Source organism: Pararge aegeria, chromosome 1 (genome assembly GCF_905163445.1).
Source record: "Pararge aegeria chromosome 1, ilParAegt1.1, whole genome shotgun sequence".
NCBI classification, from domain to species: Eukaryota; Metazoa; Arthropoda; class Insecta; order Lepidoptera; family Nymphalidae; genus Pararge; species Pararge aegeria.
In genome coordinates, this window is record NC_053180.1 from 7141285 (window position 1) to 7164268 (window position 22984).

Genomic DNA, 22984 nt, shown 5'->3' on the forward strand with positions numbered 1-22984 from the left:
CTCTTAATCAGGTCTAGGGCTAACTTGTAAGAGTAAAAAAAACTTTTTTTTTCTGTACGTCAAAATCGATTTCATACTGTCTATCAATTAATTATAGCTCCGATTAAATAATCTGCACAAGCTCTAACTTCAATCATTCCAACTTCTTTTTTTTCTACCCAAAACTACCCATTGGTAGCTATATTATTTTTAACTGTTATTTTTCTTTACATTTTTAATATAAGATACAGATAATTTGTAGATTAAATGATAAATGCAATGACGTTTAGAGAAAACTCACGTCCGATTTGTTGGTTTTTGTTTCCGACAATTACACTATGATTAAATCCTTGCTTGAACTAATTTAAACTAAATTAAATTGTTAAATGTTACTATTACAAACTGTTAGAAATTAAAAGTGTGATATCCCGAACGTTTCATATAATTAAGTAAATATTTAGTTAAATAGTTGGTTCGCATTTTACATTTCAGTAAGGACTGATAGGTCATTATATCTTTTTCAATACACTTATTTATGGGATCAATGACAAGAAAAACTCACTCAAAAACTCACTCACTAGATTTATTACAGGCAAGTGATGTCGATCTATTCACTCAATAGTCGCAAATGCTTATATTGTGCGAAAGGGATAGCAACACATCGGTCGCATTTTATAAATCTATTCTTTATTTGCGCGGGTTATATAGTAATAGTGTTAATGTTGTAATACACAATATACTTTAGTAAACAAAAATGAATACTTTAATACCACAAGCAATATAAAGTAAAAAGGAAGGCACTACTTTGAGATTTTTTGTTTTTTTATTATATTAATAAAATTAGTGTTGCATGACATAAAACAAACTTGAATAAACTAAACACTCAGTTAAGTATATCACAATAAAAATTTTCTAGTGTTACCTACACTACGTACCGTAAAAAATGCATTGAAAAAGATATATTGGCCAATAAATGTACGTGCACGAAAAAACGTAATTATGTATGTACCATATAACATATTTGAATGCAATAGTTTTAATGTACGCCACATTATCTTCTTTTGGAGATAAAACTAGATTTCGTTATGTTTGTGTAAATTATGATTATATTAAGAAAATGAATAAAAGTTGTTTAAAAATCATATATTTGTTATTATTTTAATACCACAGCTTAAAGCAGTGACCGCTAAGACCTTAGCGAAATTAGTTTTTAGTTACAAAGTTAAGGCTTTTTAGATAGTAAACCATTAAAGATGAGTTTGGCTCAAAATTAATAACAATCAATCATATCCGAAGCTTTAGATAACAGTTGAATTTGGTATTGCTATCTAGTTACTGTTGATAAGGCTAACAACTACCAAATTCAATCTGTCATGTGAAGATTTTCGGTTAGATTGCGGAACTTCTTCGCTAGACTTCAGACATTAGTCTTCTTCTTATCCATCCATGGGTGTTTGTTTTTGTGTTAGTCCTTTCTTTACGCACTAACTAAACAATCAATCAACTGACTTTTTGGCATAGAGTTAGTTGAATTGACATATGCTACTTTTTAGGAAGGACAACAAACGGTTCCCATTAGATTTGTAAAAAATCTGAATAAATGCGGAAGAAGAACACGAGTTACAGCTCATATGATGTAATGAGTTAACTGATTTCAGACTTATGTTACGATATTTCAAGGTCATACCGTCGCCCGCAGATTTTTAAAACTAATTTTAAGAAAAACAAGCAAGCCAAGTGTAAACAATTAATTGGTCCCGATACGGAATGCTGGTATTTCAGGCGGCATTTCTCCTGGCGAATTATGCGGGTAGAATACACCTGGCACCTCTGCGTTAAGATCTACTGGTGAATCCCCGGAACGAGGGTACGGGTGGTGAGGTGGGGCGCCCATCCATTGCGGATACCAATAGAGACCCTGAAATAATAATAAGATGCACACGCATGCACGAAACTAAGCCCAAGAATCGAAACTTGTGGTTACGGCCCACGCTATGATAGGCTAATTAAGTACGGGCCAAGTCTGCTATTAAAATTGTGTCAATGACAAAAATGTTAAAATGAAAATACGTATTACATATTTTTAATCTAAGATTAGTATCTAACATTAAAAATAAGTACACTTAATAAAATGTCCGTTGACACAAACCATATGACAACACTGTACAGGTTGCTTCTTAAATATTTTCTAATGACCATGGTGATAACAAAAAGAACACCCGGCTAAGTTTGTTGTGGGCTTCTTCTTAGACCAGGGCGCGTTTGGAACCCTCGTAGCTTTAGTTTTAAGTTTACGATTGTAGATATCGCCATCACTATTCACTGCTATGTACCTACACATTTTATATATAATCAACGCATCAAAAGTGCCATCTATGTGCCTATTTGAATAAAGAAATATTTGACTTTGACTGTATGTTGTAGGTTCCAATTCAAGTTTTGTTTACTTTTTACAATTACTGAAAGTCGTTAAACATAATAGTTAAATATTAATTAACGTTTTTTCATTAGTAGATACTATTTGACACTGATCGACCACTGAGTAGCTATTATTGTAATAGCAGGGTTGGCCTCCTGGTGCTTGTAACCAATTACTTGACTGCAAGACTTTCCGAAAATGGTACGATTTGTAAACTATGGCATTGGTTGCAAGCAAGACGCATCAGCGCAGAGGATGTTTGGATGTGCTAGTTTCGCCTTAAGAGCGTGGTATAACCTGATTGGATTTCAGTTAGAGCGATTATTTTTGGTAAGTACGTGTATGATGATTTCTAGGAGTTCAATTTTAAGTCTCCTATCAGAATCACGCTGCTGGCCAAGTGCAGATTGGTAGACTTTACACACATTTGAGGACATTAAGGAGAACTCTCAGTCATGCAGATTTCCTCACAATGTTTGATATTGTAATTTCTTAAATTAAAAACGCACATAACTCCAAAAAGTTTATAGCTGAGAGCTCGAGGTTGTTCTTGGTCCCCCCAAAAAGAAGGCCAAAGCTCTAGCCACTAGGCTACAACCACTTCTATGGATTACTATCCGTAGGCACTAAATATAAGCATCTGTATTGTACTTTTCGAATTTGAAAGAATACCTTGTTTCCTGTACCGGAACACGTATACCGATACTCGTTAACGGTGAGCGGATCCAGGTAGCTGATGCCAGCTATCGAGCCATAATTCGGTGGGAACATAAACCAACACCCGTCCAAGGTATCTGCGAAATATATAGAGTTTTCACCAAGTTGAAGCTCTAGAAAAGGTGACTTTAAGCTACAATAAATGTTGTATTTTTCAACTCTTGTGATTCCGATGTAAGTTTTAAGTAAAAATTCATTTAGACTAAGTACCTAGGCTTACTTATAGGCACTTTTGAAACGTCAGTCTGTCCGTTTGTAGTGATCCTACACCAAGTGGAATGACTCGGTAGTTTCTCTTTTACTTTTGTTTATAGAAATAACTGCAATAATGAAGACTTGCGAAAGAAAAAGTTCCTTAATAGTTAAATTTTACCACTTTCGCATGGAACCCTAGAAAGAGCTCGAAGGGCCCAAACAACATAAATTTCCTAAAAACACGATTGGTAAGGAAAGGCCACTTTACACGTGCAAGAAACCGGTCGAAGAGCGTTTCGATTAATCATTCCCAAATAAATTGATCATTAAAAAAACCGGTTTAACCTAAATAAATATCCGTTATATCAAAAGTGGTGTCTAGCTCGGGCTGTACGTTGGTAATGTCCGTTTTAGATATTTATATTTTTTAATTTAATAATTATCATTATTCATATTGTCTTTTCAATTTTTTTTTATTGTTTATAAAATTTATAACGCATTTTTAATTTTAATTCGATATTGTATATTGTTAATTATTTCTTTTTCTTTTCTCTAATTTTTTAATTTTAAATGTATTACTATGGGCTTTGCCTGATTTAAAGGGATTATTATTATTACAACTAGAGTAAGACCATAAACTTACAAGTAATGTTGGCATATTCGTGGCCAGGTGGTTCCGTGGGGTGATAAGCCTCTGTGGTTTGTTCGAGGAATGGTGGAATCGGGGACAATCCTGTACCAGGGTCGCCCGGGATTATAAACGGTCCTAAAACCAAAATAAGAAAAATTACTCCTCTTGAATGTATGTTCCTAAACCCTTTATAATTTGTCTTTTTAAAATGTCTTTATATCCTCAGGGACAAATTAGTTACGTCGGGCTCCTTAATAAAAATATATTTAAACCACGAGTTACTGCTAGTATGATGTAATGACTTAGGTTACGATATTTCAAGGCCTAAAATATATTCAAACCAATTTTATATGTAAAATTTTGACGCTGGATTGGTGTTCTTATAATGCATTGAAATGGTCTTACAAACGTATGTAAACGATTGGGTACCTTACCTCCGTAGAAATTCGTGTTGTTCCATTCACAAACGTGATGGTCGCAGACTAATGGAGACATCTTTTCTTTTGTATAAAATGAGTGACCATTAGGAAGAAACTAAAACACAATACATTCCAATTTACTTGATAGTTCTTCCCTCTAATCCTTATCTTTTTTTGTGACTTATATAATTGTAGAAGTTTATAATCGTAAGTTTAATCATATCAACTAAGGATAAGTAAGGATCTCCTCACACAATGAGAAGGGGTTAAGGCCGTAGCCGTGCTGATTGGTGGACTCCACACAAATTTTGAGACTCTCAGGCATGCAGTTTCCCACGATGTTTTCCTTCACCGTTGAAGCACCTTAAAACGCCAATAACTCAGAAAAGTTAGAGGTGCGTGCTGGGATTCGAATTAGGTCCCCCGAAAGTAAAGTCAAAGTCCTACCCACTGGGCTATCACCGCTATGTTTATTTAATTTTTAACCGTAAATAGCTAAAAACTAAAAGTTAGCGAAGTAAATTAAAGAAGTCGCAATATTCCTAAGATTACATTTTTTTTGCAAAAGCTATAAAGAAACCCACCAGCATATAATCATAATGTCTAAACCTTATCCCTTGAATATTGAAGTCCAGTATAAAAGATCCAGAAGTGATGATACAAGACGCGGCGGTGAGTGGGGGTAGTTTATACATAATGAGACCGCACTTCACAATCGCCTTTGGAAGCGTTGACACGTCTCTAACGTGTTGAAGACTCTTTTTAAAGGGGAATCTGAAATAAATTTTATCTTCCCTTAAGTAAGAAAATAAATATAAGAAAAAAGAGAGTCAAGAGTAGAAAGAGGAGGGATGTATGGCAATAAACAATAGTTGTTCCGTGCTGATCACAAGAACTTCCGAGAAATTATTTTAGTAGGTGGAGAAAAAAATAAGAGTTCCTTAGAATTAAGATAAAAGTTTGAGTTGAACGCAGCAGTCATTAAGACCTTTTAAAAAAAATAACTATCCTTCGTTTGATAAGTTAACATAATCCAATTTATTATTGTCTGAAACGGTCTGAATTACGCAAGTTAAGTCTGCCTAAGTAGATAAGATGACTATATGGCTGTAAAGTTATATTTCTTGTCTATGATCGCCTTTCTTCGCATCGCATTCTACTGTCTACGCTATGTGATCGCAGTACTGCACAACTGAGATATGAGTTGATTGAAGAGTTGGCGCGGTTCTACGTAAATGTACCTATTTTTTATCTGACCGTACCTGAAAATACAAATTCCTAGATGACACTCCAGGCCGTGTATATAGTTATCTCCCTGGAAAGCTATACTTGGATCCTCTTCTAGGTAATATTTATTGTCGTCCGCAAAATGCACGAAGCCTAGGAAATGGAAACCTCGTCCCCTGCAGTATGGGGTGATACCACGGCCCATGTTGTAGATATCACTGTACAACTCCGATATGAAGATGTAGACATTCTTGCCGCAATAGAATTCTGTGTAAAAGAAATCGTCAATTATAAGTATTAAAAAAAGTCTGCCTTTTAAAAGTTGTTTTTCTTTGTGCAATAAAGATTTTAAAAGAAAGATTATAGCTTGGAATAGCACACAGGCTACTTTTAATTTGTATAATACGGAAAAATAAACGGCTCTTTTGGGAAAGGATTTTTGTTATTTATGGTCACAGAGCATAAGACATGTCTTATGCTCTGTGACCATAAACTCTAACCCCTGAACTACCACTACTCTAACTCATGAGTTAGAAGTCATGAGAACTCATGAGTGAGAATAAGATAGCCTCATAGGGAAACCTACACAGAATTTCCAGGCGAAATCATGGACAACAATTAGTGTTCAATAATACTTTTATAAAGCCTTAAATTCCTTACCTTGACTAAGATAAAATTCTGATGGAACAGCCCCGCCAGCAGCCGAATTAAAAGTAGCGACTCTCTCAGTTTTGATCGCATTGTGGTTATCGTACATTGTCATCATGTTGTCTATTGCGTCTTCCAAAGCGATTAGTAGTACCTGATTTAAATAAGAATGGATCAATTTGCTGATCACTGTTTGACGACCTCCGTTATGCACGGTGAGCGTTGGGTTTTAAGTGGGAGGCTTCGATTCCCTGCGATGGCAAAATTTATAATTTCTGAATTGTCTCTGGTTTAGTCTGGCAGGAAGCTTTGACCGTGACCTACCGATAGAAACGTGCCACCAAGCGATTGAGCGTTCCGATACGATTTGTAAAAATCGAAAGGGGGATTGGTTTAATATAACTGTCAAAAACCACAATAATAGGAATAGGTTAGCCCGTTACACTCTTAGACTGCATTATAATTTATAGCCAGGTGAGATTGCAGTCAAGGACTAACATGTAGAGTAAAAAAAAGATCACTTGGCGGTCTTACCACATAAATTTTCAACTATCGTTTTAACTTATTATATATATTGTGCCCGACTAAACGAACCGCAGAAGCAATTAGAGTCTTGTTACCTATTGTTTTAAGTCCGGTAAATATTGTGTGGTGTTTTACAGTAAAGTGAATGCGCCCGCGATGGCTGACATGCCAATTTTAATCTTGCACGGGATTAACTTAACATTAGTGCGAGCGCCGACGTCCGATAATAATTGGTGACGGATTTTTTGTGATTTCCTATGTTGTCAGTGAATAAAAAGCATATATAGGAACCCATCAACATCGTAATACCGGCTGGTGGGCGGGCACCCTTATACTATCACTAATAGACTTGTTTTAAACAACAGAGAGCTAATTGGACAACTTTGCTTGGACTTAGCTTAAGAGCTGACCTTCAGTTCTTTTATGTGCATGTTAATAAATCTTCCAAGGTGATCAGTTGCAATGTGGACATGCTCGTTGATGATATACTGAAACAAACCACATAAAGAACAAATTACAGTATTGCCTTCGATTCAGTTTCGCTTTAACAAATTATCTCTGTCACTTTTTTTCTGTTGTAAAAAATGACGGACCGAGAAAATGGCACACCTGATAGTAAGTAGAAGCCAAAGCCAATTTATTTATTGCCTGTGGATTTAATGCTAAAGCATTTTCTACCAACCCACCTTCAATTAGTAGATATATCTCATGAAGACCTAAGCTTAGTGTGGAAGAAAGTCAATAGACAAGGGAGCCAAAGTGTATTAATATATCATTGAAGTATTTGATTAGAAAAGGATAAGAAAAGAGTAAAAAAAATATTTAAAAAATCTAAAAATATAAATAGTTTCGAAAACCTTATTTCCCAAGTTTTTTTTTTGTTAATTACAATTTTCGCCGTTTCCAATAACACCTAATCCGGTATACCTAGTGATGAAACTAATAAAAACCAATAATACCTGGTAAAAAATATTGTCAATATTTTTTATTACCATTAATATTGACTTAGAGCGAGTAACTGAGCCACTGTAAGCGTTCTTCTTGATACGCGTACTCATATGAGTATGTATTAGCATACAAATGTTAAATTAAGAAATAAAGACAATTTTAGTTCTGAACATTATGAATAAATAATTAAGAAATAAAGACAATTTTAGTACTATGACAATATGAGAGTAAAACACTAACCTTAACGCTTTTTAAAGTCGTTCATCCGTATCACTTAGCATCGATCTCTACACGATAAATAAAAATAAATCACCTAAACCTAAATATAGCTCACCTGATCTGGTGCTCTCTTAATCTTCATCATCTCTATCTGATAGTGAGCTAAATGATCGAGTTTGTCTGTAGGATCATGGCCGTAGATCTCATACGCGTCGATCATCATCGACAGACTGATATTGTCGGTGGGCTCTTGGCAGCAAGGGTGTCTTCGAATATCGTAGGCATGCTAAAACACAGTCTTTAATTGTACACTTATAAGTGAAAGGGGGGCATCATGGGGTAGCTAAGAAAAATAATCAAATGCAGCTAAATTATTGTGCATACTTATTTTTATTTCCTAAGGGCACGTGTGCTAACACTCTTGCTATAACTAGGCTTAGTCTGTGGGTGATCAACTTATGGCATTTTTTTTTTTTCATTAAAGACTTGCGAAAAACCATCTTGCCCCCTAATATGGGATAAGATGGGGTAATCGGAAATAGGCACTATCAAAATAAAAAATTATAAGTGAATTTTTTTGACATCTTAATTTCGGGCTTCCTGGACCCCTGTTGTCTCGTACAGTTTAATTCCCCCCTTAAATAATATGAAAATCAAGTTTTCACATTATACCAACCAAAAGATAACATTAACAGTTTAAGTATAGTTTGTTAATTATAACTATTTACAAGGTTAAGCACTTGTAATATAGATTTACTCATACTAATCAACTATGAGACTTGAAATAAAATCTTAAATAATAAAATCTTGAACAAAAACAACAACATAATAACATCACAAACGCACCCGTAGCCTGTTAATGTCTCGCTGTAGGGCACAGGCCTCCTCTTATAAGAGGGAGGGTAATATGACAGCATTTAGTTTAAGATCACGCTTCTCCAATGCGGGTTGATGGGCAACCTTTAGCACAAGTTAGTTATAATATGTAGGGATTGCTTAGCGTGCTATTCGAGGCACATGGGTGTACACCGCCGATTTCCTAACTCGGTCTGTTACTGAGAATTCATTAACTGAAATACCTAACAATTTTTGGCAAGAACCGGGATTCCAATATATACGGGATACTATACGGATTTGAAATACACCCACGATATCGTGTTTTAGTACTTAGCATGTTCAACAACGGTGAACTTGCTAACCTAAAGGGGCAATTGGCCTCAAAGTCAGTGCTTTTTTTACAACTAAAGTACCAAAAAGGATATATATCCCTTAACTAAGATCTAGATATGCCCTTGATTAATCAATGATATTTTTCTAAACTAATCTACTTACGATAATTTTGTTAGAAATGGATGTGAAGGCGATTATTTTTAAAACACTCCATAGTAAGTCCATTTCGTTTAAACTGTAACGTAACAAGCTATAAAATACAGAAACGCCGAAGAAATCAATTATTGCTAACGACCAAGTCACAGAAGAAACATAAACTCATAAACTAGGTGACCCGCCCAACTTCGTCTACGCCAATTCGGTTATTACCGGTTCCATTTATTTTATACTTTGAACTCACAAGAAAATAAAAGAAAGTAGACTTTTCAAGAAAGATACAAAAGGCGGCCTTATCGCAACCTCTACCGGGCTACCTTACAACCAACCAGAAAATTAAAAAGGTAACAAAAAGGTGGAGTTACACGCTATTAAGAGATACATACGATTAACTACATACTAATACATACCTAAACCAGACTACATAAAACAATACTGATAATATATATAAAAAATGAATGAACTAATTATATACTTTAGCATACCGTAAATATTTTAATATTCCCAAATGAAAAAAAATGTTAGCACGCTACCTTCTTGGTTCAGTTTTATTTCCTAACTATGCAGGGACCATTGAATCACATTAGTTCATATGAGTAAAAATCAAAAGGACAAAAAAAAATACCGGTTATTTTTTTTCTCCAACGACGTTCCAGTGGGAATCTAACTCGTACTTGGACGATTTATTTTTCGGACCCTAATGTGTTTGGATAAACCATAATAAATAATGCAAAATGATTATGCTTCGGACTTTACGTTAACTTTAAGGTTCAGTTTTACTAAGCAGGACAAACCTCCATAAATATTCGTCGATTATTAAGTCGATATTTAAAAAATAACGTAGGATTAATTATATTACTATGTACTTATTTATTCTGTACTTTTATTCAAACAATTGATTGATAAAACGTACAAAAGGTGTTTTTTTTTATAAAGTACATTATGAGTAAATTGTCATTCAAGCTTCATAAATATGTGGAAAGTAACAACAATGGCTATAATATAAACATTTTACTCAAATTTCAATAAGCAGTATATAGATTGCTGATAAGCAGTATATAGATTGCTGATTGAAATTTATAATAGAAACAGTGTTATTGTGCCAAGAAACTTCGTCCGTATATCGATCGCCGTACCGCGCATCTCCCTCGCGTCGCGCCCATACACCCCGAGTTAGTGTCGTGCAGCCATTATACCAAACGGAAAACCTCCCAAAAATGAGAAAATCTCTCATTTAGTTCAAAATTAACGCGCATAACGCTTGTAATATACCTCAAGTATAAAACAACTCAATCTAAAACATGGGGGGTTTGGTATCGTAAAAATGGCTAGTCAATAGGGCAAGCTAAAAACATATAAAGCAATATGTATAGTGTTAAGTAAAGAAGTCTTCCATTTAGAGTTAAAAGTGTACAATTAAAAATACATGTCTTCCTGTTACGTCAATTTTGACATAGTTATACAATAGCGATAGTTAAAGAAAAATTGTGAATCAGTAAAACAATAAAGGTTTACACTATACAGTTTAGAAAAAGTATAGAAGATGATTAATCTTGGACGTATTAAGTTACCACCTTTCAAGAATGTGCTGGACGTGGCAATGCAGACAGTCAGGCAGCAAGTACCTGACAAACAAGGAGCACCACCTCGTCCTCCACAAAATGTCCGATTTGCTAACATGGGTGAGTTATCACAATTTAATTACATAAATCAAAAAACGTAAAGGTTGCTAAAATTTTTAGTACGTCAATAAAATTAAATAATAGGGAACTTTTAAAATAATCCGTATGTTTTTTGAGCCGCAATCCAAATTTACAATTATTTATAACTATTACTTTACCCCAATTTAGATATGGGGGAAAGCTGCGAGTTGTCAACGATGAATGAAACAACTTCGCCTACATACCAATCGACCAACCCTACCAACCCATTTCTTAGCGGAGACCTCCAGGCCGAAGATTCTTTCACCAGTTATCAGAACACTTATCCTCAGCAAGATGGGGCTCCAAGGTAAATTTAATTATAAAAATTAAAAAGAAGTATCTAGCAGTCTTCAACTGAAATAAAGAAACACAATAAATATTTAATTTTTATACTTTCAGGACGCAAAGCATGCAAAGCGTTGACTTTTACGCTTCATCAGAAGAAGGTGGTTTTGAAGAAGGTGGTGGAAAGCCCGGCGCCAAGATTAACGAATTCCAAGCTGCTTGGAATGTCACCAATGCAATCCAGGTACAGCCATTAAACGTTACTTACGTTTAGATAACATTAACTTTTTTAATTGTAAATGCAACCTATCTTTTCTGCAGGGAATGTTCGTAGTGTCGTTGCCATTTGCTGTGCTTCAAGGAGGATATTGGGCAATAGCTGCTATGATTGGAATTGCCCACATATGTTGCTACACTGGAAAGATCCTCGTTGAGTGCCTCTACGAAGACGACCCAGTATCAGGACAACGTGTTCGCGTTCGAGATTCTTACGTAAGTATTGCTAAAGAATGTTTTGGGCGCAAATATGGCGCTAAGATTGTTAACATCGCACAAATTATTGAACTACTAATGACTTGTATTCTTTACGTTGTTGTCTGTGGCGATCTTATGATCGGCACCTTTCCTGATGGTTCAATTGACACCCGATCTTGGATGATGCTAACTGGAATATTCTTGTTACCACTGGCTTTCTTGAAATCTCTTAAAAGCGTCAGCATGTTATCTTTTTGGTGCACGATGAGCCACTTGATTATTAACGCAATCGTTCTCGGATATTGCATTCTTTACATCGGCGACTGGGGTTGGTCAAAGGTGAAATGGTCATTGGATTTCGAAAATTTCCCAATCAGTTTAGGCGTAATTGTATTTTCATACACGTCACAGATATTTCTGCCTACTTTGGAAGGCAACATGGAAGATCGATCGAGATTTGAATGGATGTTAAATTGGTCTCACATTGCCGCAGCGGCGTTTAAATCCATCTTCGGCTATTTATGTTTTTTGACCTTCCAAAATGACACTCAGCAAGTGATTACAAACAACCTCCGATCTGCTGGTTTTAAAGGATTGGTAAACTTCTTTCTGGTAGTCAAGGCAGTGCTTAGCTATCCTCTGCCATATTATGCTGCTTGTGATCTTATAGAAAGAGTATTGTTCAGAGGTAAACCAAAAACGATTTTCCCGCCTATTTACGCTTTAGATGGAGAGCTAAAAGTCTGGGGACTGGCTTGGCGGCTCGGTGTTATAATGTTCACAATTCTGATGGCTATTTTTATTCCCCATTTCGCAATACTCATGGGATTCATTGGAAGCTTCACTGGGACAATGTTGAGTTTTATATGGCCTGCTTATTTCCATCTCAAATTGAAAGGCAATCAGCTCGAAAGCACCACAATCGCTTATGACTATTTTATTATCGGGCTTGGAGTGCTCTTTGGTGTTATTGGGATGTACGACTCTGGCTCGGCTCTAGTGAAGGCCTTCAAGATAGGTTTGCCGTTTTAATTAAAAGTAGTATTTAGATGATTGTTGAACTATTTTTAGATTTACGCATTTACTTCATGTATTAAAATTTAAACTTCCGCACAGTTGCGATATGTCTAAAATGTTAAAATCCAAATATTTAGTCGGATGTGATTAAAATGTATGTAACTTAGCTCTTTAGACTTAAGAAAAAAATAATAAAAATTACATCGTGATGTTCAATATGTCTTCCAATCATATTATATATAGATTTATGTATATATACGTAAACTTAGAATGTTAAATTTATATTTACAATAATTTAGCGAAAACAATGTCTTCCAAAACTAATGTTCGAAATTATTCGACAACGAAGTCTTCCATTAAATATGATATTATAATTATTTAGGAGAAAGTTGCTTAAATATAAGATAGGTTCCACGCCATTAGTTCGTGCAAGATAATAAACTTTTGAGATATTAATATACACATTGTTAAAATATAAAAGGGATATTTTGAAAATTATGACTATATATGCAATTTATTTGCAAATTTCTTTCAAGAGAAAAATATAAGATTTTAAATTTTATTGAGTAACTATATCAGTTGTTTTAAATTTTTAACAATGCTTGCTAAAAATACTGATTATATTTCATTAAAGTTATCTATTTCACCGTTGTGGATTATTTATCGTCTAAAATTTAATATAGACAATAATATACATTTCCTTTTATGTGTCACTTAACGACTGTAGAATGAAACTGTCATATTGCTATAGAAGTACAGAAAAGTCCGTTAAATAAAATACGGCGAGTATAGTTTCTGCGGCATTGGTGTACTTGTCGTTATATATAAAGGAATGGCAAAAATGTTTTAAAATAAGAAATTGTAAGAATAAGAATATATCATTGTTTTTTGAATTAATACTTCTTAGACAACTATTTCTTAGGTACTGTCTTTTGGATGTTTATTATATTTTTGTTAAGTTTTTTCTATTCAAATGTTTTATATTAATATTTGGTTTACTGTTACGTAATTCCAAAGTGAAGTAGTAGTAGTAGTTTACAAACTTGACCTTAATATTTACCTACATTTTTACGTCAAACAATATTAGGGTCAACAAAAATACTAATTTCCTGACAATAAACTAATAGCTATTTACACAAAAATACTATAAATATATTTTATGTGAGTAGGGAATATTGTTTATTGTAGTACTAATATTATATTGCTTTTATGTTGTGTCTTTAATATAACATTGATTTACATCATAATCATATTTAGAAATGTAATCAACTGCAATAATGTTTTATAAATACTCAGTACGCATGTATTGTGTTGAAAATGAATTCTAGGTGTGTATTTTAAATATTATAAAATGTTATTCGATCATTGCGTTTTATTTATCACAATTTCAGTAAAACATACTTCCATCAAACTAATGCGAAAGTTTTCTGTTTGTTATTTGCACGGTAAGTGGCAAGGATGTTGATTTCATCCTAGGAAAGGACAGAATAGGTAGGAACCTCCTATTTATTTTGGGCGAACAACCGCGTCCCGCGCGATCAAAAGGTCCGATCATAATTCATTATTTTTGTTGTTACCTATAATTATAAAAAATAATAAAAAATATTTTATTGCTTTGAAAATTTTATAGCATACGATAAAATAAAATTGGGCAATTAACAATTTTAATTGTAACAACACAGTCGGCGCCATGCTTTCAAAATGGACGACTCAATCCGCGCGCGCTTTTTGCTCACAATATGTGCTGGCTATTTCCAGATGACGGTAGGTTAATCAAAATTATCTTATTTAATTATTCATATCCTTATTATGTGTAGTCCAGTTAACTATTCAGTACCTATTCTGTGGTACCAATCGTAAACTGCGTGCGAGCAGTTGTGCGACAGCGAAATAAAAACTTCTAAGTACAAGGTACAATGTCGGTTTTAACGTGTCATTCAGTTCTTACAATAAAGCACTTGATGAAAATTCGGATGAAAACGGATAATAAAAGAATTCTCACCCGTGATGTTTTTCTCATCCTACCTAGCACCTGCGATCACACGTGCGTGAAGTCGCGCGACAGCAAAATAAAGGCTTGTACCGATAGTACAACTTCTGTTTCAATTCCTACAATTAAACATTTGATGAAAATTGAGATGAAAACGGATTAGAAAAGCGATCTCACCGGTGATGTTTTTCAAGAAGTATTTTGTGTTAAAACTCTGTTTTTAGTTTAGATAGAAGCCTTAATTAGCTTCAATAGTTAGTAAAATATATAAAATCACGGACCTTCGTTTTCTATCCCAACCAGACTCCGTACAACATACGCAACCACCCATGCTGCCTGGAACCAAATGAGAACCTGACGCTAGCAATGATCATAGACGCTTTTGAGATCTACGGCCATGACCCCACCGATAAGCTGGACAACCTATGGCTCTATCAGCACGAGATGTTGAAAGTCAAAACGGCGGAGGATCAAGTACGTTTCAATAAAAGAAAAAAAAAAGTTTCTTCATGGAATATTAACTCAGTAGGAATTAGATACTTTGCTAGCTAGAGCTTTTGCCTCAAGTCCCAGATGACCGAGTTCCATCCCCGGCACGCGCCTTTAACTTTTAATTTAAGGAATTTATAATAACACTGTTTTTTAAATTAATTTAACGGTGAAGGAAATTATTGTGAGGTAACCTACATGCCTGTCCCCATAACGTTCTCAGAGTTGTATGAAATTACTTATCCGCACTTGGCCAGCATGGGGGACTACGGTCTAAACCCTGCTCATTTTTTGAGTAGACCCATAAATAAATAAATATAAGTATACTACAACAATACACACATCGCCATCTAGCCCCAATTTAAGCGTAGCTTGTGTTATGGGTACTAAGATGACTGATGAATATTTTTTATAAATAATATACAAAAATACTTAGAATAAATAAACAATTTCTAACGGAAAAATATTGCGGACTTGATTTTTGACACAGAGTTAGTTGGGAGGAGAGCGACGGAGAGTAACTTAGGCTACTTTTTACCCAGAAAAACAAAAGGTTCCGGGATTTGTAAAAAACCCTAATAAACGCGGACAAAATTAAAGAATAATTCCCAAAGGTTGTCATAAAATCATGTCATAATACAACAAAACATTAATTCGCATGGTAACTTATTAATATACTCTACTAACACTCTTTCATTAATACTATGTAGCTTTCTTCTGGCGTCACCAGTCTGTCATATGGCAACTTAAAAGCTGTCTTCACAGAAGCTCTAAAATGTTTCTCTTGTGTTCGAAATAAATAAATAATTCAGACTGAAACAGTTCAATAAACACCCAGACACTGAAAAACAATCATGCTCATCACACAAACATTTTCCAGTAGTCGGAATCGATCCCACTGCCTTGGACTCAGAAAGAAGGGTCGCTGCAAACTGCGCAAATCGGCCGTAGAAGCGGCCATGTACTGCAGTTAGCCAATAATTTACAACATGAAACACGTTTTAGTAGTTCTACCAGTATTTCTTGGGATTAATACATTTGGTGAAATAACAACGAACAGAAATACGCGGTGTCTATCATAATATCAGCTGTGCTTACATTAAAGGTCAAAGGATAACTGAGAAGCATCAAAAGTATTACCAAACATTAGGTACTACACAGTGTTTCAGATGGAATTATTGGTTTTTTAGCCGAATAAGTTTTTTTTGAGGGGTTTCTTAAAATAATATTCTTGTTTTTTTTAAACAAATGAACAAAGTATGAAATACATTTTAATATTTATGTCACAATCAGACTAAAAAGATTATTTTCTAGAAAATAGAAAATATATTGGATTTTGATCAGACACTTATGATTCCCAATAGAGAAACGATAAAGTTGCTAGATTTATTTATTTAGGAATTTTTCATGTCCAAGTTTCTATGTTGTGAGCTAAGTGAATGTTCAGCATAATACAGGTTTTCACAACCTTTAAAAATAATATATCAAATTCAAATAATATATAGACCAGTTCAAACGCACATACATACGAGTACGTGTTTCATCATTGCGTGTAGCACTTTGAATCCAAATGACTTCGGCGATGGTTCTTATAATTTCAGTATATGATCAACGAGCGCGTTCACGTAGCGACCGATCATTTAGGGCGCTTTGTCAAACTGCACGTACAAGAATTAAAAGTAAGTGAAGCTTTACCGTACTGCTTTATATCGTTGTAATTTTTGAAGAGTGCCTACGATAAGTGCAATCATTATCATCATCGTCTCAACCACTGGACGTCCACTGCTGGACATAGGTCTTTTACAGGTATTTCCACTCGCTACGCAATAATTCGCTGGATACAAGCGGCTTTAGTGCCGCTTGTATCCAGCGAATTATTGCGTAGCGAGTGTAGATTGAGATTGTAATTATTGCGGCTTGTTTTATGTCGCCTGTCCACCTCGCGGAGTTTGTACCAATACTGTGCTTTCCAGTCTCCACTCCAGCACCCTAGGACCCCAAAATCCATGCTCCAACCATCGCAACTTCAGCTTCACGACTCGTTGAATTATATCGGTAACTTTGGTTCTCCTACGAATCTTCTTATCTGTTTGTAGTGACTCAACCACCGGTTCGGAAGGCAGATTTTACCGAAAAGAAGGCGGCAAGAAGCTCAGCAGTTTCTCTTTTCCAACATCAACAATTTAACATTCATTTTTCTATCTTGTGAGAGATGAAAGCGGAGCAGGATGCCTACAAGCAAACTTAAACTTGTCATTAAGAAATTAATCAATTGTATAGTAATCTCGCTGTAATTAATGTGTTTTAGCATATTCTTTAAACTTATGCATTGGTAGGTCCAAAATCACCTTAGGAATCATATTACAAAAGCGTATACTCAAACCCACAAATGACTTCTGTACCTTTCGCAGACGATATGCAGATGACACTAATTTATGACCATTTCTTGTAAGTCGACTGTTTATGTCCACTTTTTGTTTATAAAGACTAATATGTTGTCTTACAAAAACTATATTATTATAAATATATTGTGAAGCTACAGTAAGTCTGCCTATTTCTTTAAACTTCTCACGGAGGGATTCGCGTGATTTAAGTTTATAATATATTGATCGTACCTACAGCTCTTTTCTGCAAAACATATCTGATTATACGTAGAGATACTCCAAGCATAGCTCTCTCAATTGTCCGCTGAGCGTAATAACTAAGCCCTATTTATGATATTGTATAATAGTGTGATGTGTGGTTAACCTTTCCTTAACTAAAACTATATCTTGTTAAGGTAAACATGAATTTTCCAATTCAATTATATTTTCCTAAGTAGTGTAACATGTTCAAAGGTTCTACTGATAACTCTGGACGACGTTATCGATAACATGCTAACCATGTACGAAAACCATAACTCTATTGCGGCTGAGAGGAAAGCTACATACACCGGAGGTCCGGTACCAATGGAGTTTTATATAAGCCAAGGTAGGTATGTTAATAATTTTGTAAAATGAATAAATCATCACCAACATAATCATTATCAACCCATTACGGTCTACACCTACAGGCAAGACACCCATTACAAAGACACCACAAGGACACAGGACACAAGTGCGGATAGGTAGCCTTTTCACGCCTTTGAAAAATTCAAAGGTTTACACGCAATATTTTCCATCACCGTTTTCTCCGTATTCTGTGGTTGAAGCTTATATTTCAAATTCAAATTCAAATACATTTATAAGCACTTTTGAAACGTCAAGTATGTTTGTAGTGACTCTACCACCGGTTCGGAAAGCAGATTTAATTGCTTAAACACACAACTCTGAAAAGTTAGATGAGCGTGACGAACACCAAACTCGGTATCCCCAAAAGGGTCTTCTCCACTGCACTATAAAATATACAATATAAAAATTCTTTTAGCTAACTTTGCATAAAGGGGTTACACCTACGTCCTTTTTTCCAAACAAAAGTATCCTCCGGTCTATATAGACAATCCAATAAACAAACAAACAGAAAAACACTTTCGCATATTAGGTACGGACACCATAAATAGCGAAATATTGTTGAAGGATACATAAGTACATAAGGATAAAGTTATACTGTAAAGATATTAAATCGTAAGAAGCATATTTTTTTCCGTACAGACGAATTCAAAACATTCAAGTGTTTACTTATGACATTTCAACCCTATTGAAGATAAAAGACCGACACGCACGTAACCACCTCAATACGCACCTAATAGTGACCGGAGTCACATGATTTTAATTTTACATGTGATGTTAGGGCTGTATCTGATTTATTTCAGTAGAGCAGTGATTTACTTAAAAACTTTTAGGTTTTTGGTTTCAAAGATAAGTCTCAGAGACTCAGAGATAGCACTCAGCCGTATATAAGGTACCTACCTCTGAAGCCTGTGAAGTATTATTTCGGTTTTCATGTACACGTTGTATAAGCTAAAGATATTTACTTTGGTACATATTATATAAACCACAACACAGGTACAGTCCCGTACCCTTATCTATAAAACAACAAAACAATCACGTTTATTGTACCTACCTATTAAATAATGATTTTGTTTCAATTTAACAATTTATTTGCAAAGTATATAACTAAATATTCTGTGAACCAAAATCGAGCAAAAACCACTTTTGTAATGTGGGAGCCCCCTTAATATTATCTTTATTTAAGTATTCGCTGTTAAAGCGAAAATACATCATCTGTGAAGATTTCAACTGTCTATCACGGTACATGAGACACAGCCGGGCAAACAGCCAGCTAGACGGACAGCGTATTCTTAGTAATAGGGTCCCATTTTACCCCTTGGGTATGAGACCTTAAAATCTAATTTTAACGTATGCCTTCCAGAGTTTTACTGCGGGAAAAACGTGTACTTGTTTTTCTCCGAGTTGTACAGTGACATCTATAACATGGGACGCGGATTGGCGCCTTATTGCAAAGATCGGTCATTCATCTTCCTAGGATTCCTACATTACCACGACGAACAAAAATATTACCTGATAGACGATCCCAGCATATCATTTCCGACGGACAACTATTTGCACGGACTGGAGTGTCACATTGGTATTTGTATATTTAGGTAATAATTACCTTTTGGATAAGTAGAGTACCTAGATACCTTCCCATTAAAAGGTATCACCTATGTTCGAACTTCCTTTTAGCTTTTGAATATCTTTTTATTTAATTTTTCTCTTACTCTTTAATTGATCATCATCACCTCCCTGGCGCAACAGTGAGCGCTGTGAACCCGGGTTCGAATCCCGCAGGGGCAATTTGGGAAATTATTCTGAATTTTCTCTGGTCTGGTCTGTTTGGGAGTTGGGAGGCTTTGACCGTGGCTAGTTAGAGAACATTCTGAAATTTTAAATTCCCAATTTCGCGTGCCGAGAATCGAGCTCAAGACTTTTCCTTACGAAAGTAAGAGAATAGAGATTGTACCTGTATCTGCGCACACACCTTTGCACTATATCTCCCACAGTTGGAAAATCTCTCTGGAGATTAACTCCGTGGCCGAAATCGGTCAGAAAAACAATTTTATTTTACGTCTTATTAAATAGATTTCCATTTAAGAAGCTATTACAAAGGGAGAGGGATGTCACCACTTTACCGAAGGCTATCGTAAAGTGCGGTTTGATCATGTACAAGCTCCCCCCGCTAACTGCCGCAACGTGTATCATTACTTCAGGATCTTTCATCCTGGACTTCAACATACAGGGGCTGCGATATCGACATTATGATTATTTATTGGTAATATATACATTATTTCAACTTAACAACTAGTATACCAGTTCAATTAACATAAATAATATTTCATTTATTGATTTTAATTTTTATTTTTTTCTTAACAATGCTGAAAAAAAAACAACTATTAAAAATTTATAAGAACAAACATCCACCCTCCGCTTGCTTGGCTCTTGAATGCCCAATGAACCGGCGGTCAGGGCTCCAGAGTGAAGAACCTCCTCACAATAAGCGCCGTTTCAAGGACTACCGCCTTCTGTATCCAACAACCAAGCGAAAGCTTCTTAAGACGATGGTCGAAGATTTTTGCTAGAAGACCATTGACTGAAACGACGATCGGAACAATAACGGTCGACTCAATATTTTTGTTAAGCTTGCAAGACCTTTTTTTATAGTAACTGCTACTGCTAGCCTGTGTTTTATTTACTTCCACAGCATTATATGATACTAGATTTTCCCCGCAAGGCGCCACTTCGCCCGCATTAGGTATTTTTAGTTTTATAAGACACTACCGGGAAAGCAATAGGGTACCTACCCCTATTACTTTCCCGGGTATTAAAGTATCCTAGAATAAATATACGCTCCGTAACGTTAGAGGTGCTCCCAAGAGGAGGGCCAAAGCCCTACCCACTTGGCTAAATTGATGAACACATAATTCACTTTATTTCACTACAGCCATAATTGATGAATTATCTTTTAGACAACTCCAAACGGTAATACCTATTACACGAAAGAACCCAACACGCCGCTAGTTTGTGACCATCATGTTTGCGAATGGAACTATACAAACCATTATGGCGGTAAGTGCTTTTCATCTTGTAACGCCATGAAATAACATTTTTGTTAACTCTTCAAGACTATTACCCTATTCACTTTGGCAGTGTTTTCCACCGGACGCCAACTTATCTGGCTTTTTTCTAACAATATTTTCTAGTCCCTTGGGAAAAGCCTTTTGTCCAGCAATGGATTGTTATAGGCTATCCAAGAATTTCAATGTCCTAGCAATTTCTACAAAGTGGTTCAAGATCCATAGAGATGAATTTTAATGTTAAAGCAAATTCTGTAGTGTTTCAAGATCCATTTCGTTACAGGTCCATTCCTCATTCCCGGAGACCCGGGCACAGGAATAGACCCTGTACCTCCATATATTGAGCCAACACCAAAGCCCGAAGAAGAAGACGTGGACAATATTACAGTTCCTTGTAAGTTTTACAAAGTAATTGTATGCCTTTAACGTTTTGAGAGCTATAAGGTTGAAAGAACTTAAACTCTATCTACTTATGTATTGTATTGTATGGTAAATGTATATATCTATGTATTACTTCACAGCGAAAGAAAAGAAAAATCAAAATTATGTTATCTTGACCATATTTATGACTATACCAGATGGTTGTCCGCATAAAAAGTTTCAGTGATATTTTTTAGGTTACCTGTAACGAAAATTTAAATACCTACGTTTTCATACTTCATTTCCAGTAAAGACACTTTAATGAAATATACAAAATTTAATTTATCATGAACACCACAACTCCACAATGTTGCATACTGAAATCGAATCGAATGAACCGCATACCACTGCGGGCATACCTAAAGCATCCTTGGTCGAGCAAATCCATCCATTGCATTCGAACATTACGGTATTTTTTGATAACTTACCGATACGTGTATCTTAGTAGTGTATCTTAATACACACAATATTTCACAGATATTCTAGAAGGTTGTCTATTTATGTACCCTCCTAACTACGGTTCGATAGCTGGAAAAAGTTACTTGGATCCAGTGGAACTTCACGATGACAGATTTACTTGCAACGCCGCTGGAGGGAGCAAGGTCAGTTCACATCATCAACGTATGATAATAATAGTATATACCTTTCACATATTTTCGGAAGGACAGTAGCTGACGACTACTTTAAGGGTGATAACAGCGTCACCGGGGCGAGTGCAAAACCACCACCATGTGAAGAGCCACAGGGCTCGACGAAGGGGGCACGTCGACCCGAGGACGTCTTCTCCTCGCAGCATAGTATTATTATAGCATAACATAATGCATGATAGTTTGAAACGCCAAGTCTGTCTGTGTTTATAGTAACTCTACCACCGGTTCGGAAGGCAGACTCTACCTGCTCTACTTGCGATAAAATAATTGTGTTTAAAACGGATTCGCGAATTTAACTCTCACTGAATTACATTTTATTTAACAGGGTTTATATTGGTATCCCCAATGGATGGGGGCTATGCCCCACCATCCATATCCATCTATGATCGATGAGAAAGGCGCTTTCGAACCTCCAGGTGCTTTTTACCCACATCAGAACTACGAGATGAGTGAAGACGACAGTCTCGATAATTAGATATCCAATACATAAAATGCACAGTAAGAGATGCCAATTACGTAGCCCACAAAAATTGTATAGTTGGAATTCAGAATGAAATAATCGGTGAGGGACTAAAGAGAGTAAGAACTCCAATATGGAGAGCATTTTTTTAAATAAAATAAAAACATTGAACGTCAACTTTGTAGTTTTAT

General features: G+C 35.4%; 3 protein-coding genes across 5 annotated transcripts; 2 read left to right on the forward strand and 1 right to left on the reverse strand.

Moving 5' to 3' along the window:
- Positions 1 to 1106: 1106 nt before the first annotated feature.
- On the reverse strand, positions 1107 to 9346 carry LOC120625234. The gene is made up of 10 exons (XM_039892240.1): positions 9260 to 9346; positions 8043 to 8213; positions 7171 to 7248; positions 6248 to 6389; positions 5623 to 5854; positions 4945 to 5134; positions 4376 to 4475; positions 3954 to 4076; positions 3071 to 3192; positions 1107 to 1897 (listed from the first exon to the last, which is right to left on the reverse strand). The coding sequence occupies exons 1-10, from the start codon at positions 9320 to 9322 to the stop codon at positions 1727 to 1729; spliced, it is 1392 nt and encodes a 463-aa protein (XP_039748174.1). The 5' UTR covers positions 9323 to 9346; the 3' UTR covers positions 1107 to 1726.
- Positions 9347 to 10431: 1085 nt separating this feature from the next.
- On the forward strand, positions 10432 to 12887 carry LOC120624243 (vesicular inhibitory amino acid transporter). Its single transcript, XM_039890684.1, has 4 exons — positions 10432 to 10935; positions 11104 to 11263; positions 11356 to 11485; positions 11563 to 12887. The coding sequence occupies exons 1-4, from the start codon at positions 10797 to 10799 to the stop codon at positions 12745 to 12747; spliced, it is 1614 nt and encodes a 537-aa protein (XP_039746618.1). The 5' UTR covers positions 10432 to 10796; the 3' UTR covers positions 12748 to 12887.
- Positions 12888 to 14429: 1542 nt separating this feature from the next.
- On the forward strand, positions 14430 to 22970 carry LOC120624323. 3 transcript variants are annotated; one of them, XM_039890791.1, is made up of 10 exons: positions 14430 to 14496; positions 15026 to 15196; positions 16813 to 16890; positions 18049 to 18181; positions 19562 to 19793; positions 20272 to 20461; positions 21156 to 21255; positions 21547 to 21657; positions 22161 to 22285; positions 22659 to 22970. In XM_039890791.1, the coding sequence occupies exons 1-10, from the start codon at positions 14434 to 14436 to the stop codon at positions 22806 to 22808; spliced, it is 1353 nt and encodes a 450-aa protein (XP_039746725.1). In that variant the 5' UTR covers positions 14430 to 14433; the 3' UTR covers positions 22809 to 22970. The 3 variants fall into 3 exon arrangements, with proteins under 3 accessions (XP_039746725.1, XP_039746732.1, XP_039746741.1); XM_039890798.1 differs by having other exon boundaries at positions 15110 to 15196; XM_039890807.1 differs by lacking the exons at positions 14430 to 14496; positions 15026 to 15196 and adding an exon at positions 14622 to 14643.
- Positions 22971 to 22984: the final 14 nt, after the last annotated feature.

Bases quoted from the DNA above. Each gene is read 5' to 3' on its own strand.
- LOC120625234 (XM_039892240.1), bottom strand. From the start codon at position 9,322: ATGGACTTACTATGGAGTGTTTTAAAAATAATCGCCTTCACATCCATT. The intron at 7,249-8,042 runs GTGAGCTATATT...GGTTTGTTTCAG, and splicing joins TTAAGAGAGCACCAGATCAG to TATATCATCAACGAGCATGT. The intron at 3,193-3,953 runs GTAAGTTTATGG...TATATTTCGCAG, and splicing joins CGAATATGCCAACATTACTT to ATACCTTGGACGGGTGTTGG.
- LOC120624243 (XM_039890684.1), top strand. From the start codon at position 10,797: ATGATTAATCTTGGACGTATTAAGTTACCACCTTTCAAGAATGTGCTG. The intron at 11,264-11,355 runs GTAAATTTAATT...TTATACTTTCAG, and splicing joins CAGCAAGATGGGGCTCCAAG to GACGCAAAGCATGCAAAGCG. The intron at 11,486-11,562 runs GTACAGCCATTA...TCTTTTCTGCAG, and splicing joins ATGTCACCAATGCAATCCAG to GGAATGTTCGTAGTGTCGTT.
- LOC120624323 (XM_039890791.1), top strand. From the start codon at position 14,434: ATGGACGACTCAATCCGCGCGCGCTTTTTGCTCACAATATGTGCTGGC. The intron at 19,794-20,271 runs GTAATAATTACC...CTTATTAAATAG, and splicing joins ATTGGTATTTGTATATTTAG to ATTTCCATTTAAGAAGCTAT. The intron at 21,658-22,160 runs GTAAGTTTTACA...AATATTTCACAG, and splicing joins GGACAATATTACAGTTCCTT to ATATTCTAGAAGGTTGTCTA.